A 19177-nucleotide genomic window follows, 5' to 3' on the forward strand; every position below is an offset into this window, starting at 1 on the left:
GGACAGCTCTCCCAATTTTGGTACAAGCCCCCAGATGTTATTAAAGAGGGCTTTGCAGGGTCGACAGGGCTGGGTGTGCCATTGTCATTTCCAGTTCCCAGGTTGATGCCAGGTGGTCTATCTAGTTTCATTCCTTTTAGATTTCTTTCATTTCATTTCAGAGGACGGTAGTGAACCAGATGGGTTTTTACAACAACTGACAATGGTTTCATGGTCATCATTACTGAGACTAGCTGTTTTAATTCCAGATTTATTAATTGATTTTAAATTCCACTAGTTACCATGGTGGGATTTAAATCCATGTGCCCAGAGCATTAGTCTGGGCCTCTAGATTGCTAGTCCAGTGACATTACCACTATGCCACTGCCTCCCCAACATCAAGTTTAAACCATCAAAATTGATTGCTAATCTGGATTTTTTTTAATCGATCTACCAATTCTGCTTATTGCCAAAGAATTGACAATGATGAAACGGTTTACTGAGCAGTTGAACTCACTTCCAATCACAGTCAAGTGACATATACAATACTATAGAGCACGACCCTGTATTGTCCTGTGTTATGTATGTGGTGACTGGCTGGGTTAATGTTGGAGTTTTACCAGATCTACAAATGTACTGTATTGAAATTAAATCAAAAATGGGTGCTTGCTGTGCAGACTTTTAGGCTGTTGTTCTACCGAAGTTCCAAAACCATATAATCCAGGAACTACATGACAGTCATCCTGTATAGTAAGAGGGAAAGGATTTGCTAGAATGCACATGTGGTGGCCTTCCCTAGATGGCAACAGAGATGCTGTTCATGGGTGTCAAGATTGTCAAATCAACATACCTGTAAACCCTGTAGAAACTACCACTTGGAAACCGCCAACAAAACCATAGTGATGTATTCATGATCTCAGAGCTGAAGAAGCAGAAATTTTAGTTATTTTGGATTCTCATTCTAAATGGCTTAAAGAGGTTCCAATGTGATCAAGAGATGCAATGGTGATGATTGATGTGTTACGATATTTGTTTGCCCAATATCGACTTCCTGTGGAACTGGTCTTTGACAATGGAACACTTTTTCGTTCAGGTAGTTTTTCCTCAATTTTTGAATAGGAATGGTGTGCTTCATATCACATCTCCACACCCAGACACCCAAAATCAAGTGGAGAAATTGAGTGGGCGATACATTCAAAACTTCTCTAAAGATGATCTTGGCACTACGCATCAGAAATTAGCTGTATTTTTGACTTGAGTTACCGTACAATGCCTTATAGGGTTACAAGTATACTATTTTCTGAGTTATTCACTGAAGAAAGCTGAATATTTTGATATTTTTAAGCGTGACTCAGAAACAGTGTTGAGAAGAAAACTTTTTAATGCTGGATTGCTAATTATGAAACTTTGAAGAGAAAAAGAAAAAATGGAGTGTTAAAAGTATTGAACAGAAGATTGGACCTGTTACATTTTTAGCTTTGGTAGATTGTTACCTGTGGAAACATCATAAGGATCAATTATTGTATTCAACTAGTGTCTTTGATGTGGTATTGTTTATGATTTGTCAAAAGCTTTAGATCTTTCACCTATTCCCATGCGTAACAAACTAACCATCTCCCTGGATGTTGTCTGTGCTCCTCTTTCTGATGTGAACTCTTCAGAACAGTCTTCAAAGTTGTGAAACCCAACAATGTTGAAAAGAACCTGTGAAGTTTCCATCTACTGCTCCTGTTATTAATGAGTTTATCCACAGTCAAACCTACTCAGATATCCTTAAAGGCAAAAGATACCTCCAAATTTGGACTTGTAGTTACAAGTGTACTGGTTTTCATTACGGTTCTGGTGTTAATGTAAACCATCTTTAGTTTAGAGATACAGCACTGAAACAGGCCCTTCGGCCCACCAAGTCTGTGCCGACCATCAACCACCCATTCATACTAATCCTACACTAATCCCATATTCCTATCACATCCCCACCTGTCCCTATATATTTCCCTACCACCTACCTATACTAGGGGCAATTTATAATGGCCAATTAACCTATCAACCTGCAAGTCTTTGGCATGTGGGAGGAAACCGGAGCACCCGGAGGAACCCACAGACACAGGGAGAACTTGCAAACTCCACACAGGCAGCACCCAGAATCGAACCCAGGTTCCTGGAGCTGTGAGGCTGCGGTGCTAACCACTGCGCCACTGTGTGTATCAGGAGAATGCTATGGATTTTTTAAAAAATCACTATTGTATAGTTGCTGAATTTCTTTAACCGGTTAAAAAAAAGTTAACTAATCAGCCTCATTCTTGGAGATGGCTATTGTCACCTTGATATTCTGAGGACGGTGAGGGTTGGTACTTGAGTAGTGTGTAATTGAACACAAGGAGGACCCTAGCGGGAGAAAGCATACCTTAGCAATTACACTCCAGTCTCTCATCTCATACTGAATCTTACATCCTGTAAGAATGTTCCAGAGTCTGAAACTAAAACAACCACCACATTGCCACACGAATTGAAGGTTTCTCAGATATCATGTCCTCATCCTCCCTCCCCCTTCACCTCATCCACTCCTTCCTTCCTTCTCCATCTGTGGTATTATCAATGGTGACTGGGCTGCTATGTTTTACAAAGCGCTTAAAGCTTTCATGTCTAGTGAACATCATGGACTTGTATGAATTGATGTATTAAAAAAATTAAATTCAACCAAAAAAACTGTCCACTAAGACACTCGAAGTCAATCTGATGTATAAAAGAACCAATTATATTTTGATGTTTTAAAAAATCTTCAAGAACTAACCAAGAACACCAATTATTTTAAACAACTCTTACTCAATTTCATAAGATATAAACCCATATTATAGGTTACGATATTAACAACGAAAAGGTTGTTCCAAACTCGAGGTCATTCTTACGACGAAACAAGTGAGATTAAGGTTTTGATATCTAAATTTAAACAAATTGTAAAACGTAGTTACATATTCAAAATGGTACTATGGTAATGTTTTTGTTACAAGACACCACGATTTTTCGCGTTTTTAAGAAGACAATTCATTTAAGTTCAGTAAGCGCTGCAACACGTCAGCTCCTCCTCACCTCAAAACGGCTCAGAAAATTCCAGCAACAGAGGGGCTGTGACTCATTCAACTGCTTTCCGCATTGCCAGGCGTGTCTCCGCCTTCACTCCGCTTATTGGTCCATTCGGATTTGAAACGCCGGGTGCTGAGATTTCCCATTGGCCGACGCCTCTGTCAATCAGTGCAGCGCCCTGACTCGGGTTCGAGATGTTTCTCGAACTTTAATTCGGCGAAGTCGAGGCGCCGTATAAAAGTCGGTTCGCCGCCTTTTCTGCTTGTATTAGTTAAGGTACTAGTGTTGATAAAAGTTGTAGGCACGGTGATCGTAGCTGTATTATTCTTTAACCTTGGAGCGTGAGCGACTTGAAGGTAAACGTTTAAGAAATGTTTAAAATTATCAATGGATAATTAAGAGAAAATGTTAGCAGTTACGTCTTTTAATCGCAATGTTTGATTTTCCACATTTTGTGGAAAATGAAACGGTTAATTTTCTATAACTTTAAATCGCCAAGCTGATTTACCGACCGTAAGAATGTTCCGGATGTTTTTGTTTCACGTAGTTCATAATTCAAACACCGAAAAGATCAATATGGCTATTAAGGAAAAGTTGGCTTTCCTTGGACGGTTAGCAATTCTGTCCGTTCATTGTCAAGCGCTGTTACTGCGCTAAGCCTCGAGACTTTTCTAGAAGCTTGTTCTGGTGGGTGGAGTATGTTTGCGCATGTGGAGTCACTCGGATACCACGAATATCAGTGGTTTCTCCCTTGCTCTGATTTTAATTAATGGCAATCGTGTTTTTTGTCTTGCTTATTAAACGTTTATACCTTTATGAACAGATGCCTGAAGAAACTCCGGTAGCTACGCAGGATATGCCAATGGAGGAAGAAACTGAGACCTTCGCCTTCCAGGCGGAAATTGCTCAGTTGATGTCCTTGATCATCAATACATTTTATTCCAACAAAGAGATTTTTCTGAGAGAGCTCATTTCTAATTCCTCTGATGTAAGTCATTTTTCAAGTGACTTGTTATCAAGATACAACTACATCAAATTTCCACATGGTTTAGCATACTCAATAAAGCTTAATGTTCCTGGTGTTTTTGTCTGTGATGCAGGAAAAATGCTTAATATAACTACTTTCTACTTCACGTCAAGCTAGTTAACTTTCTGATTAACAATGAGAATGTTCAGAACGTGTAGATAAGAAATTTTGCCCCCACCCCCCCTTTCCCGAGGAAGGTTGTGTCCTTCGATGAAGGGTTACTCACCTGAAATGTTAACTCTGCTTCACTCTCCATAGATGCTACCAGATCTGAGTATTTCCAGCATTTCTTGCTTTTATTTCTGTCATCTTCAGTATTTTGCTTTTATAATAGCTGGTATACTTAAACAATGCCAACAGTAGATCAGAGCAGGTAATAAAATTCCATTGGCCTGGATGGAAAGTTTTGGCATCTGAGGAGCCACATTTATCAATAGATGTGCATTAATCTTCAAGACATTCCCTAGATTTGAAGCAGTCTTAATTTATAAGCAACCTGTGCTAATTCCAAAGGTTCTTACCCTGTCACCTTAATGTATTTGCACAGTTAGTCAAATCTTACTGCACTCCATTGCCAATGAATACTTAACTGTAGTCAGTTGTTTAGACAAATGCAGTAGCCACTTGGGCTAATGAGACAAATGTCATGGCTACTAGAGCAGGTATTCTGCAGTGAGTGGTTAACCTAACTCTCCAAAGCATCTCCACATCCTATCTACAAGTCAGGTGTGTGATTGAGAGCCTCACTTGCTTCAATGGGTATAGCTTCAAAAATACTGATGCTTGGCACCATCCAGGACACATCTGGAGCAAATTCATCACCTTTAAACATTTTGTTCCCTCTGCCACTGGCACACTGTCCTATCTACCAGATGCACTACTGCTGGAGCCTTGGCAAGATGCTGCAGTAGTGAAGCTCCCAACTGTCTCCCTTCTCCCCCCACTTTGAATGTAGGCAGCTGTTGCAGGGGTACAGTGGCACACTATCCCAAATTGCACATATCCCCATTTTCCCTCATCAGAGTTGAAATCCTACTTGACAGCATTGTGACTTAAATGCGTTGACTGCTTACTATGTTCTCAAGGCTAATGAGGGATGTGTGATAATGTTAGCAGTGCCACCCAAATTTCAAAAAATGAACAAAAAAAAACCTTGTTGCCCCAACAATGTCTTCGCATCTCAAAGCCTTGTACTGGACCAGTGTAACGTTTATCTGCCATCCTGTTTTGATGAACTGGATTGAGACTAAACAAATATAATTAAGATGCTTTGTGATTAATAGAGGACACTTTGATTTGGTCTGGATTAAATTTGAGCCCAAGTTCCAGAAATGGAAAACAATCACTTCATGTCTGGTTTCAAATTCTTTAAAATAGCAAGCTGAACCAAATTGACGAAGATTTGATATCTGGTCTGTGAGTTAACTGATCTCAGCCAGGGTGCTGGTAGGAATGCTGCCATTACATCAGTGGTTAATCTGCAAATACCAGTCAAGATGCGTTTAGCTTTAATGCTATTCCAGTCAAATAGTTTGATGTGTAGTCAAATGAATAATAGCCATTTAATGCTAGTTACTGGAATGTGCCCAGTGTCTAGAGCCACACTCTGGGAAAATCTCCAAGAGGAAGGGGCAGAGAATATGGCATAAACACATTAGAAATAAGTATCTTTTTACATTTAATCCTCCTTTTGTTTTTTCTATACAATAAGATGCTGCGCCAGTGACGAAACAATGTGTATAAGAAATGAACTTTCAGCAAGAATGGGGGACTGGAGTTGTCTAAATCGCTAAACTAGTTACCCAGAAAAAGCAGTTAACACTGTTTCTTTCGTTCATATTTTTATGGATTTGTTAGAGGTGCTTAAAATTTGAGGGTTTTTGATACACTTAGATAAGAAATTGTTTCCACTGCCAGGTGGATTGGTAACCAGAGAACACAGATTTAAGATAATTAATAGACAATCCAGTGGGTGAAATGAGCATGTTCTTTTCATGCTAAGACCTGGAATGCACTTCCTAAAAAGGTAATGATTGCAGATTCAATAATAACTTTCAAAAAAGAAAGGGTAATTAGGTAAATACTTGGAGAAATCTTCAGGGCTTTGGGCAAAAGAGTGGGAATGACCACCCCAAGGACTGCAGTGGTTCAAGAAGGCAGCTTGCCACCACCTCCTCGAGGACAATTGGGGATGGGCAATAAATGCAGGCCTTGCAAGCGAAGCGCACGTCCCAGAAACAAATTCTTTTTAACTGATAGGTTATTCAAAGGTGCAGCTCAAACGTTGAACTGAATGGCCTAGGCAGTGTTTCTATGATCTCTTCAAACATAAACACGCCATCTGGATAGCAACTTTATGTCGAGGTTGAGCTACTTTAAGTTTGCCATAGTCTTGGTTGAAAAGATTGGACAAATGTTTCACTTAATTACAAATGCAGAATTGCATAGTTGAAGTAATTTTATTTCTTTGCTACTTGTCCCAAACCAAAAGTCAAATTTCTGCAATTAAGTAATTGTTTCTATTTTTAAAGGCTCTTGATAAAATTCGCTATGAAAGCTTAACTGATCCTAGCAAGCTGGATTCTGGCAAAGAACTGAAGATTGACATTGTTCCAAATCAAAAGGAGCACACATTGACTATTCAGGATACTGGTATTGGAATGACCAAAGCTGACCTCATTAACAACCTAGGTACCATTGCCAAGTCTGGAACAAAAGCCTTCATGGAGGCCTTGCAGGCTGGTGCAGACATATCCATGATTGGGCAGTTTGGTGTTGGTTTCTATTCGGCTTATCTAGTTGCAGAAAAAGTAACAGTCATCACTAAGCACAATGATGATGATCAGTATGTATGGGAATCATCTGCTGGAGGATCTTTCACAGTGAGACTGGACCATGGTAAGTAATTGTGTAGATTGATTAAGTATTAAATATCGGCTCAAATCAGAGTCCAAGCTCTAAATTGCTCTCTTCCCTAGTTCTGTTCTTAAAGGTTTGTTATGCTACAGCTCCATTTATTCCATCTGCTTGAGGATGGAAAGGGGTATTGTGCAGTGATCAAAAGATTGCTACACAATATTTATGTAGTAAAGATGACATCGCTTGAATGTACCTGGAAGAGACAAGGTTTTTACTTTAAGATATCTCTGTATTGGACACTTAATCAAGCTTCTGTAATGAGGATAATGCCCATAAAAACATGCATTCATTGGGTTTGTTTTTTTAAAAAAAAAAGGTGAGGAGATTGGCCGTGGGACTAAAGTAATCTTGCATTTGAAAGAAGATCAGATGGAATATGTAGAAGAAAAGAGGGTCAAAGAGATTGTGAAGAAGCACTCTCAGTTCATTGGCTACCCTATCACTTTATTTGTAAGTCTTTTTCTTAATTTAAAACTTAGTGTCTTACAGGGATTTTAATAAACAGATGTTCACATCATTGACTTATCAATCTAATAATCCATAACTAGTTTCCCTAGAAATGGTAGATATTTTTATTTTACACAGGTGGAGAAGGAGCGAGATAAAGAGATCAGTGATGATGAAGGAGAGGAAAAAGAAGAAAAGAAAGAGGATGATGCTACCGAGGAAGACGACAAACCAAAAATTGAAGATGTTGGATCAGATGATGAAGAAGATGAAAAGAAAAGTGACAAGAAGAAAAAGAAGAAAATTAAGGAGAAATACATAGACCAAGAGGAGCTGAACAAGACAAAGCCTATTTGGACAAGGAATCCTGAAGACATTACAAATGAAGAATATGGAGAATTCTACAAGAGTCTGACAAATGATTGGGAGGAACATTTGGCAGTAAAAGTAAGTGCAGTGTTGTATGTTAGTTGATTTGCTTAATGACAAACTTGGAAGTTGTGTTGACCTCTAATTGCTTATGCAACAAACTAATCATGTGTACAGCATTTTTCTGTTGAAGGCCAGCTGGAGTTTAGAGCATTACTCTTCGCTCCAAGACGAGCACCATTTGACTTGTTTGAAAACCGAAAGAAAAAAAACAACATTAAGCTGTATGTGCGCAGAGTCTTCATTATGGATAATTGTGAAGAGCTCATTCCAGAATATCTCAGTAAGTATTTTTTGGACAGGGACAAAAAAGCTGTTGTGTTTATATACTTCTGTGACTAATTTTGTTTTAATATCTGGTCCATTAAATTTGTCATGTTAAAGAACACTTTATGGTAGTTCTACTTAATCTAGGTTAATAGTTTAATAAATTTAACCTGATTATTCCAAAATCACTTTTCCCTAAGATTTTATTAAGGGGGTAGTGGATTCAGAGGACCTGCCCCTTAACATTTCCCGTGAGATGTTGCAGCAGAGCAAGATTCTAAAAGTTATTCGTAAAAACCTGGTCAAGAAATGTCTGGAGCTCTTCACAGAATTGTCTGAGGACAAGGAAAATTACAAGAAGCTATATGAGCAATTTTCCAAAAACCTCAAGGTAAAAATATAGGAGCTAATAAAGGTGTGGGGGGCATTGTTTTTTTTTCTTGCCAGTATTTACAATAACTTGGCATTGACTAATGGGGGGGGGGAAAGAAGAGAGGTCGTGTAATTCTGCCTTGATTTAATCTCTATACTGTTGACTTTCAGTCTAGTAGTTGTAATGTATATTTGTTCCAAGCACTTTTTTTTTTATATGTGGACTAAAACTGGGGCTGCTGCTTCCCATTCTCCTCAACTCCCAGAAAAAGCTTCATCCACGAGGAGTACATTTTTAAAAATTCATTCGTGGGCTTTGGGCGTTACTGGCTAGGACAATATTTATTGCAGTTACGACCTGGTGAAGAGGTTTAGGGCTCCCCTCGGCCTTTTCCTGGTTTGGCCAAACCAGGGTTTAACTTTTAAAACACCATGTTTTTATCTTCCTTCTCCCCCTCCTCCCCCCCCCCCCCCCTTCCCCCCTCAGTGAGTCCTTGCTCACTGCTCTCTAATTGTAAATGCAAAGAAATCAACCAGGCAGGTTTTCTCAGATTTAAACAGAAAAGGTGTGTGTTCATTAATCTTGACTGTAACTGTTAAAACGGCAAATACGTAACACGACCACACTGTCGTGTATACACAGACACGCACGCAAATAGAGGAGAAAACAGTTTGGGTGGGGGAAGGTTTGAAGTAGTAGATGTAAATTCAGATACTGGTTTTGAGTTGGATGTAAAGTTTGTTTGAAGTTGTCATGCAGTTCTCGTTGGGGCCCAGTCACACTTTCACTTGTTTAGCTGGTACCAGAAGGCTGCAAGAGTTGTCTTTCAAGGCTTGAATTACTTCCATGGGTCCCTGAAATTTTGAGTGGTCCTCTCTTCTTGAAGTCTCTTGCAAAAACTGTTCTGTCAGACACTAGTTTTTTTTTTTAAAAAACCAGGTTGGCCAGCAGGTTAGTCATGTGACTAGCACCTTATTTGAAGCTGCCTCACCTGAGATTTGTGGATTCCTGCAAGTTTACCAGACTTTTTTTTATTTGGGGGGGGGGGGGTGGTTGCAGTTGGAATGCTGGTTCAGTGACTCTCTCTCTTGATCGTTATTGACAAAATCCATCTGGCTAATCGAATAGGGAGTGCTTCCATTATCTCTTTTCTGCAACTGTCATTTAAAATACAAATGTGCAGCCATATTTTCAGCCAGTTCTGTGGTCTTGAGCAAGTTTATTCAATGTCCAGTAACAGTTCAAAAATAAGGTTCCATACAACAAAATTAATGTCTCATTTTGGCAGGTGTGGTTTGTCACAATTTCCCATCCCTAATTGCCCTTTAAGGAGGTGTGAGCTGCTGTCTTGAACCGCTGCAGTCCATGTGGGGTAGGTGTGCCCACAGTGGGGGATCCAGGATTTTGACCCAGCTATAGTTCCAAGTCAGGGTGGTGTGTGGCTTGGAGGGGAACTTGCAGTTGGTGTTCCCATGTATCTGTTGCCCTTGGCCTACTAGGTGGTTAGAGGTTGTGGGTTTGGAAGGGGCTGTCTCTAGAACCTTGGTGCATTGCTGCAGTGCATCTTGTAGATGGTACACACTGCTGCCACTGTGTGTTGGTGGTGGAGGGAATGAATGTTTGTTTGTAGATGGGGTGCCACTGAAGTGGGTTGCTTTGTCCTGGATGGTGTCTAGCTTCTTGAGTGATGTTGGAGCTGCACCCATCCAGGCAAGTGGAGAGTATTCCATTAACACCTGGCTCGGGTGTAAAATTAACACCCGACCCGACAACAGCCAACCCGAGCCTTTTTTTTATCACATCCAACCCGACACACCTCATCTGTTCTGGCAGCAAGCTATTCCTGCAACTGCAATTGTGGGGAATCATGGGTAAGCCTGATCCCATGACTTCCCAGAAGCAGCACTGTCCACCCTGACACGTAGTCTGGGTCGGGTACCCAGGCTTTATATTCCATCACAATCCTGACTTGTGCTTTGTAGATGGTGGATAGGCTTTGGGGAGTCAGGTGAGTTACTCATTGCAGGGTTCCTAGCCTCTGATCTACTCTTGTAGCCACAGTATTTTATATGGCTACTCCAGTTCAGTTTCTGGTCAATGGTATCCCCTAGGATGTTGATAGTGGAGGATTCAGGGATGGCAATGCCATCAAATACCATGGGGAGATGTTTAGCTTCTCTCTTGGAGATGGTCATTGCCTGGCACTTGTGTGGAGCAGATGTTACTTGCCACTTATCAGCCCAAGCCTGGATATTGTCCAGGTCTTGCTGCATTTCTACACAGACTGCTTCAGTATCTGAGGAGTTGCAAATGGTACTAAACATTGTGCACTCATTAGCAAACATCCCCACTTCTGACCTTCTGATTGAAGGAAGGTCATTGAAGCAGCTGAAGATGGTTGGGCCTGAGGATCTGCTGTAGTAATGTCCTCCAGCTCAGATGAGTGACCTCCAATAACCCCAACATCTTCCTTTTGTGCTAGGTATGACTCCAACCAGCAGAGAGTTTTCTCCTTCCCCCTGATTCCCATTGACTCCAGTTTTGCTAGGGCTTCTTGATGCCACACTCTCAGTTGCTGCCTTGATGTCTAGGGCAGTCACACTCTCCTCGGCTCTTTTGCTCAATTTTTGAGCCATGCTGCATTGAGGTCAGAAGTTGAGTGGCCCTGGCAGAACCCAAACTGAGCATCACTGAGCAGGTTATTGCTAAGCATGTGCCACTTGATAGACAACGCCTCCATCATTTACTGACTATATCGAGAGTAGACTGATGGGGCGGTAATTGGCCAGGTTGGATTTGTCCTGCTTTATGTACAGGACATACCTGGGCAATTTTCCACATTGCTGGATAGGTGCCAGTGTTGTAGCTGTACTGGAACAACTTGGCTAGGGGCACGGCCAGTTCTGGAGCACAGTCTTCAGCAGTGTTGGAATGTTGTCGGGGCCCATAGCCTTTGCAGTATCCAGTGCCTGCAGTCGTTTCTTATGTGAAGTGAATTGGATTGGCTGAAGACTAGCATCTGTGATGCTGGGACTTCAGGAGGAGGCAGAGATGGATCATCCAGTCGGCACTTCTGGCTGAAGATTTTTGCGAATGCTTCAGCCTTGTCTTTTGCACTGATAGTGCTGGGCTCCCCCATCACTTTGAGGATGAGAATATTTTGTGGAGCTACCTCCTCAAGTTAGTTGTTTAATTGTCCAGCACCATTCATGACTGGATGTGGCAGGACTGCAGAGCTCCGATCTGATCTGTTGGCTGTGGGATTGCTTAACTCTTGTCTATCGCATGTTGCTTACACTGTTTGGCATGCAAGTAGTCCTGTGTTGTAGTTTCACCACATTGACACCTCCATTTTTGTGTGTTTGATGCTCTAGCTTGCCCTCCTGCACTCTTCATTGAACCAGGATTGATATTTTTTCCCTTTTTTTTCCTCCCGCCTGTCCCCCGGCTTGATGGTAATGGCAGAGTGGCTGATATGCGGGGCCATGATGTTATAGATTGTGGTTGAGCACAATTCTGATAGTCCACAGCGCCTCATGGATGCCCAGTTTTGCTTTGCTAGTTCTGTTCAAAATCTCCCATTTAGCATGGTAGTAGTGCACACATGATAGAGGATATCCTCAATGTGAAGATGGGACCTCATCTCCACGGACTATGCGGTCATCACTCCTACCAGTGCGGTTATTGGACAGATGCACCTGTGACAGGCCGATTTTGGTGAGGGACAAAGTCAAGTATGGTTTTTCCCTCTTGCTGGTTCCCATGCCACCTGCCGCAGACCCATTCTATCAGCTATGTCCTTTGGGGCTCAGTCAGTAGTGATGGACATTTTAAGTTTCTCCCCCAGAGTACATTCTGTGACCTTGCCACCCTCTGTTTCTTCCAAGTGGTGTTCAACATGAAGTACTGATGCATCAGTTGGTTTGGGGGGGTGGGTGTTGGTGGAGGGGAGGTGATAATCAGGAGGTTTCCATGTTTGCCTGATGCCATGAGACTTCATGGGGTTCTGAGTCGATATTGAGGACTCCCAGGACAACTCCCTCCTGACTGTATACCACTGTGCTGTCATCTCTTCTGGGTCTGTCCTGCTGGTGGAACAGGACATAACTGGGAATGGTGATGGTGTTTGGGACCTTGTCTGTAAGGTATGATTCTGAGTATGACTCCGGCTGCTGCTTAACTAGTCTGTGGGACAGCTCTCCCGACAGGACCGGGTTTGCTATAGTCATTTCCAATGCCAGGTGGTCTGTTTGGTTTCATTCCTTTATTGACTTTGTAGCAGTTTGATACAACTGAGTGACTTATTAGGTTATTTCAGATGGCATTAAGAGTCAACCACATTGCTGTGGGTTTGGAGTCACATGTAGAGGCCAGACCAGGTAAGCACAGTAGATTTCCTTCCCTAAAGGATATAAGTTAACCAGAGGTTTTTACAACAATGGTTTCATGGCCATCATTAAAGTAGCTTTTAATTCCAGATTTATTAATTGAATTTAAATTCCACCTTCTGCCATGGTGGAATTCAAACCCATGTTCCCAGAGCAATACCCTGGGTCTCTGGGTTACTAGTCCAGTGACGACAATGCAATGCCACTGCCTCCCCATATTGCAGGTGAGGGAAGGATGCGAATGTGTTTCTATTTTGAAGGAGCCTTATTTGCTGGGATTATAAATTCAAATTGACCCAACTTGTTTCACACTTTCTACATAACCTTTTCTGTTGGCTAACCTTCTTTCCCACCATAAATTTGTTTGTTCAGCTATGAAGGCACAAATCCAAAAATCAAACCTTTCTACATATGAATGTAGATGAATAAAAGACCAGTCTTATCAAGTTTATGTCCAACTGCTAGTCAAACAATACAGCGGTGATGGTGTTGTTGACTAATCATAATCTGTTTCCATCAGTCTACAACAGACTCAAGTGAGGGGGGAAGCTTTGGGAACCATAAGTTCAAGGTCACCTGTTTCTCAAGGATGCCAGCCCTTTTTTTAATCTAGCAAGATGTACCATTCAAATCCTTGAATGTTTTTCAATATCTGCTGTCCACTGCCCTTTTTTGAATTTAACAAATACATAATTTAGTTGTTTGTGTATATTTAGTTTTTCAGAGGCTTTGTCTGAAGCTTAATATTTGGTCCAGTTTGATTTCAAAGTGCTTTTCCTGGACTTTGACATTTGTAAATGCTTGTTTTGTGGCAGCAAATGTGTTAGTTCACACATGGCTCTTGTATATAAATCAGCATGTTTTTATTTTCCCTGATCACTTTTTCAGCAAATGTACTTTTCTCATGCCAATTAATGCATGACCGGAAGTTGAACGCTGAGCCTTTTATTAACTGGCCCGAATTGTGCTGAATAACCAATCTTTTTTTTTCTCCCTCTTTTTTTTTTCTCTCTCTCTCTTTCCCCTTCTTTCCCCCCCCCCCCCCCCCAAATAAAAAAAACTCCAGCTTGGAATCCATGAGGACTCCCAAAACCGCAAGAAGCTTTCTGAATTGCTGCGATACCAGACTTCAGTGAGTGGTGATGAAATGGTATCCCTGAAAGATTATGTCTCCCGTATGAAAGACAGCCAGAAACACATTTATTACATAACTGGTATGTAAAATGTACACCATATGATTTCTGAAATGAACATGTTACATGCATGTAGTCATTCTGAATTTTGTTAAAATCTAGGTGAAACCAAGGATCAAGTAGCCAACTCTGCTTTTGTGGAACGGCTAAGAAAACATGGATTGGAGGTGATCTACATGACTGAGCCAATTGATGAATACTGTGTGCAACAACTGAAAGAATTTGATGGGAAAACTTTGGTTTCTGTAACTAAGGAGGGCTTGGAGCTTCCAGAAGATGAAGAGGAAAAAAAGAAGCAGGAAGAAAAGAAAGCAAATTATGAGAATCTGTGCAAGATTATGAAAGACATCTTGGAGAAGAAAATTGAGAAAGTATGTTTTTATATTATGGATAATAGAATATAATTGCATAAAATACAAGTGCTGTAAGATGAATAATTTTCAGCCTTTTTTGCTGTTTGCTTTTTTTTTGAGGGGAAAAAAGCTGACTTTTAAAAACACTTGATTTCTATAGTTAAAGCTGAAGAACCTCAATTCCTATTGTTTGTAGTCATAAAACACTGGTGAAGATTAATGGTAACCCAGTAGATCCCATTAGCACATCTCAGAAAAATCTGTCCTATTGCTGAGAATTCCCCTAATGCTAAAAAGTTGATAGCTAATTTACTTAGTGAACAATACATTAGCCTGATGGCACAGATGCTTCCATTTGGTTGTAGTTATGAATGTTCATTCAATATTTGGATTGAATTTGCCAATTTCTGCTTCATGTCCCTATGTATGCAAGTAGAGATGGAAAAAGAATACTGTCAAAATAGTGTCACTTTTTTTAAAACTATAATTTTTTTTTTTCTAAATCTAATGCATTTAAGGCCATATGTCAAACGTTTAGTTGCTTGTTTTTTTGGATGCTTTGCCCCTATAGTACTGAGGTTCCAATTGTGCTATCAGCCCTCCAGTGTCTCTTCCAAGCTTTGGTCTGGGTAGTACCTCAGTAAATATTGGGCTATTTGGCAATGGTAGGAGTTGAAACCAAACTTTGACTTTGCCAGTTTGAATAAAATTACTAAAATGGGTCCCAAAGAATTTGGCTGCTTTTAATATCAAATTGGAAACTAATGTTTTGCAGGATTTTTGTTGTACTGCCTTTGTCTTTAAATTTCCACAAGTGCAGTTTTTTGACAGATTTCAGTGTTTAGTTATGAATGGACTAGTGCATTTGAAAACGGTAAAGTGAGGATTGTAAGATCTCAAGAGGAATAGAATGATTTCTTTAAATGGCTGAAATTTCAACACAAGTATAAAGTGATTGATTTTTGCTTAAAAAATTTGAGACCATATAAATTAAACAGTGCAATTTAAAGGTGCTGCAGGACCACAGACCTTGGGTATAGATTATGTAAGCCTTCGAAGGTAGCAGGACAAATTGAGAAGTCTTTTTTTTTTTAAGCGTCCATGGATCTTTAGCTGGGGCCTACAGTATTTTACCTCCATTTTATGGTGAATTGCGGGCAGCGCAGTGGTTAGCACTGCAGCCTCAGCTCCAGGGACCTGGGTTCGATTCTGAGTACTGCCTGTGTGGAGTTTGCAAGTTCTCCGTGACCGCGTCGAACAAAAAAGGCTATAGGCTGATCTAATGGAAGTGGTCAAAATCTTGACTGACTTGCTGATTGCCAAGTCAAAAGGTTGCACAGTTGGATGTTCTGATGAGGAATGCATTTACTGAAAGTGGTGGAAGCAGATACAATGGTAACTTGCAAAGGGAATTGGATAAATACATGAAGATGAACAATTTGCAAGGGAGTGGGACTAATTGGATAGCTGTTTCAGACACTTGACATAAGCATAATGGGTTGAATAGCCTCTTCCTGTGCTGATCATTCTATGAGTTTAAACATAGTTGCGGTGATTTTTAAAAATATATTCATTACCTTTTTATTTCCCCCAGGTAACTGTTTCCAATCGCTTAGTTGCTTCGCCATGTTGCATTGTGACCAGTACCTATGGGTGGACTGCCAACATGGAAAGAATCATGAAGGCACAGGCACTTCGAGATAACTCAACAATGGGTTACATGGCAGCTAAGAAACACTTGGAGATCAATCCTGATCATCCAATTATTGAAACACTGAGACAGAAAGCAGAAGCTGACAAAAATGACAAGTCAGTAAAGGATCTGGTCATTCTTCTCTTTGAGACTGCACTTCTGTCCTCTGGTTTTTCATTGGAAGATCCGCAGACTCATGCTAATCGCATCTACAGGATGATCAAACTTGGTCTTGGTAAGTATCTTGACTAAAATATGCTCAATGTTATGATTCCCATAAGAGATGAGAAGCTTTTATTTAAAACATCTGAACATTAATCCAGAATTATTTCCTTGCATAAAGGAATGTTATCTATCTCCTAAGATAGAAAAGGTTCAATGCTAGACATGGTTTCCAGGATCTGACTCTACTCTCTCCTATTGGAGGAATTTTTTTTTTTTTTTGCTGCCTTTTTCCCCTCTGATCAAGACCATCTGCCAACAGGCTTTTCCCCTTTAGCTGCCATTGATTTCATAGGTTTTTCAATAAATTTTTGGATGAAATGCTTAACAAGCATTCATAATGTATGTCTGTTTCTGTAGGTATTGATGAAGATGATCCTGTCATGGAGGATGCAGGCACAACAGCAAATACAGAAGAGATACCGCCCCTAGAAGGCGATGATGATGATACATCACGAATGGAAGAAGTTGACTGAACGAACTATATAGCTAGTACCAATCCACTTTATGCTTAAATTCTGAAGAGCTGTTGCAGTCTACAGTTTTTTAAAAAAAAACCTAGTAATAGACAACTTCAACAGTATCACTTCAGTGAAGCACAGTTGATGCTGAGTTCTGTAAACTTGTATCCGTAAACTGCAAGTTAACAACTGAGTATATGTTGCAAAATAAATTTAGTTTAAATCCTTTGTGGTGTGTTCTGAAGGTACTGTAAATAAAGCTATTCCTATTAGATTTTCCCCTGCTTAGCCAAAACCAGTACTTTAGCTCCAATTAATTTATCTTCATTTCCATGTTTCACCTGAAGAGGTTTGCGATGACCTAGAGCTAGGTTAACAGTGATATTAAAATCCTAGTGGGATGGAAAAAGCAGGTTTTCTTGAAGCTTGTTACCCATTGCCAATGGGTTTAATTAGACAATAATACAATGTTTGCTATCATTAGATGCTACTTTATTCCTTCTGTCCTCATTCTGCAAAGAGGCTTCCCTTTTTCTGTAAAGCTTTTTGGGTTTCCATGGGAGGTGTCAGAGTAGTGACTTTGGAGCCTGTATATTCTTTCAGAATAGAGTATTTCTTGTCTTACGAAGTGACCATGTAGCATATACTGGATTTAGTGGATAAAGATACACTAGCAAAACCTATTTGCAAGAAATTACAATTACAATCTCAATTACAATGGTTTGTCCAGCTGCTATGCAGCTACCATTTGGTGATGCTAATGATGGTATGCTGCTTTGGAGAAGGATTGGCAGATAACCATGTTACTGCAGTACTTTGGACACATTGTATCAGGTTACAGGCTAAAGGATCGGCTTTCTTGGTTTTGAATTGCCTTGGGGATTTCAAGAGCTATGAACTGTTTGCACATTTAATAACTACAGGTCGTCTTTGATGGAAGTAACAGGATAGTATTGTTCATTTCATCAGCCCCACAAACGAGGGGTTGTGACTAGTTTTTCAGGACAATCTGTAGATCTATAGACTGGATGAACTGCAGGAGCTTCATTTTTTTTTTTAATGGATCTATGTTTTGTAGTAGGCAGAAGTACAGGTGGATTTTTAATTCCCTGGAAGGGTGTGTGTTTTACTTTAGGTTCTGAAGTTAATAGTTACCTTTTAACAACCTGCATTTGTGAGGCACCACTTGTGATTGACTGCTCCAATCAAAGCCCCCAATCAATATGATTCTGATTGTGGTGGGAGAAACACACTTAAGTAATCTGTGGAGAGACTGGATTGAATTAACATATCATTTTAAACTTTCCAAATTAAAGACCCAGCCAAATTGTACTAATAACCCCTGAATGAGGCTAACCAAACCAGGTGTCTTTAAATCAACTAACTAATTTAAAAAAAAATTCTTACACTACTAAGATATAAACATTTAAAATAGAAAAAATTAGAGTCCTTGCAAATTTACAGTCCATGTTGCTTGAAGTCCTCACAGCTGTCCGATGGGGGAAGAAATAGGATCTTCCACAGTAAAATAGTCTGTAGTCTAATTCCAGCAGTAAGTGATGCTTTCCTTCTTTCAGTAAATTTCAACAATTAACAACTTGCAAACACTTTTTAAATGAATCAATTTGACTTTAGAGTTTTTGAGGGATAAAAGATTTTCATAGTCTAACTTCCCTTCAGTTTAAATTAAGTCCTGAGGCTTGCTCGTTCTTAAACCAGTACTGATCATTTGCAAGCCTTGAAGACATACTGCATCTCCCAGAAAAAAAAACTACAGGAACATGACAATATGTATGAAAATGAATTTGATATTGGAATACAATAAAATTTCAATTTGCCAGTGATACCAATTGACTGCAGCAGGACATAGGCTAGCAGAATAGGCATACAAGTAGCAGATGGAATTTAATAGAGTAGTGTGAGGTGATGCATTTTGGCAGAAAGGATAGTGAGACAGAAACCACACTGGCCAAATGGAAACATTAATTTTGTCATATGGAATACTACTTGAACTTTCTATTGAACATAACTTGTTTAAAAGGACCACGGAACTGAACAGCTAAAACATGGCTGCCTATTTGCATTCTGAGAGACAGTTGAATAGAGAGACAATGGAAGTGTTCACTGATTCAATTAACTAGATTGGTCTGGGCAACAGTGATAATCCACATCTTGTCTAAGAGCCAACCCTCCACCCAGTGCGTCTAGTAAGCTTTGAAGAATCAACAACCCTTGCAGATGATGCTGTTTCAAACAAATAGCTGGTCACCTGACTTATCTGCTTGCCAGACTGGGAACTGTTTGAATTGTGCCTCACAGAAAGGTTTGGGGCAGATTGCAATTTG

At 40.1% G+C, this 19177-nt stretch overlaps 2 protein-coding genes across 2 annotated transcripts in view; one reads left to right on the forward strand and one right to left on the reverse strand.

The window, feature by feature from the left end:
• Positions 1 to 3144, reverse strand: part of wdr20a (WD repeat domain 20a) — a 130755-nt gene extending 127611 nt beyond the window's left edge. The window contains exon 1 of the mRNA XM_068038916.1: positions 3067 to 3144. The gene's annotated coding sequence lies outside the window, so the exon portion shown is untranslated. The remainder of the gene's footprint in view (positions 1 to 3066) is intronic.
• A 93-nt stretch (positions 3145 to 3237) lies between these two features.
• Positions 3238 to 17060, forward strand: LOC137373705 (heat shock protein HSP 90-alpha). Its single transcript, XM_068038913.1, has 11 exons — positions 3238 to 3416; positions 3884 to 4048; positions 6619 to 6985; positions 7323 to 7456; positions 7592 to 7900; positions 8000 to 8165; positions 8350 to 8540; positions 13977 to 14124; positions 14206 to 14474; positions 16051 to 16384; positions 16732 to 17060. Exons 2-11 carry the CDS (start codon positions 3884 to 3886, stop codon positions 16845 to 16847), a joined length of 2199 nt encoding a protein of 732 aa, XP_067895014.1. The 5' UTR covers positions 3238 to 3416; the 3' UTR covers positions 16848 to 17060.
• Positions 17061 to 19177: the final 2117 nt, after the last annotated feature.

This window comes from Heterodontus francisci, chromosome 9, assembly GCF_036365525.1.
Source record: "Heterodontus francisci isolate sHetFra1 chromosome 9, sHetFra1.hap1, whole genome shotgun sequence".
Taxonomy (NCBI): Eukaryota; Metazoa; Chordata; class Chondrichthyes; order Heterodontiformes; family Heterodontidae; genus Heterodontus; species Heterodontus francisci.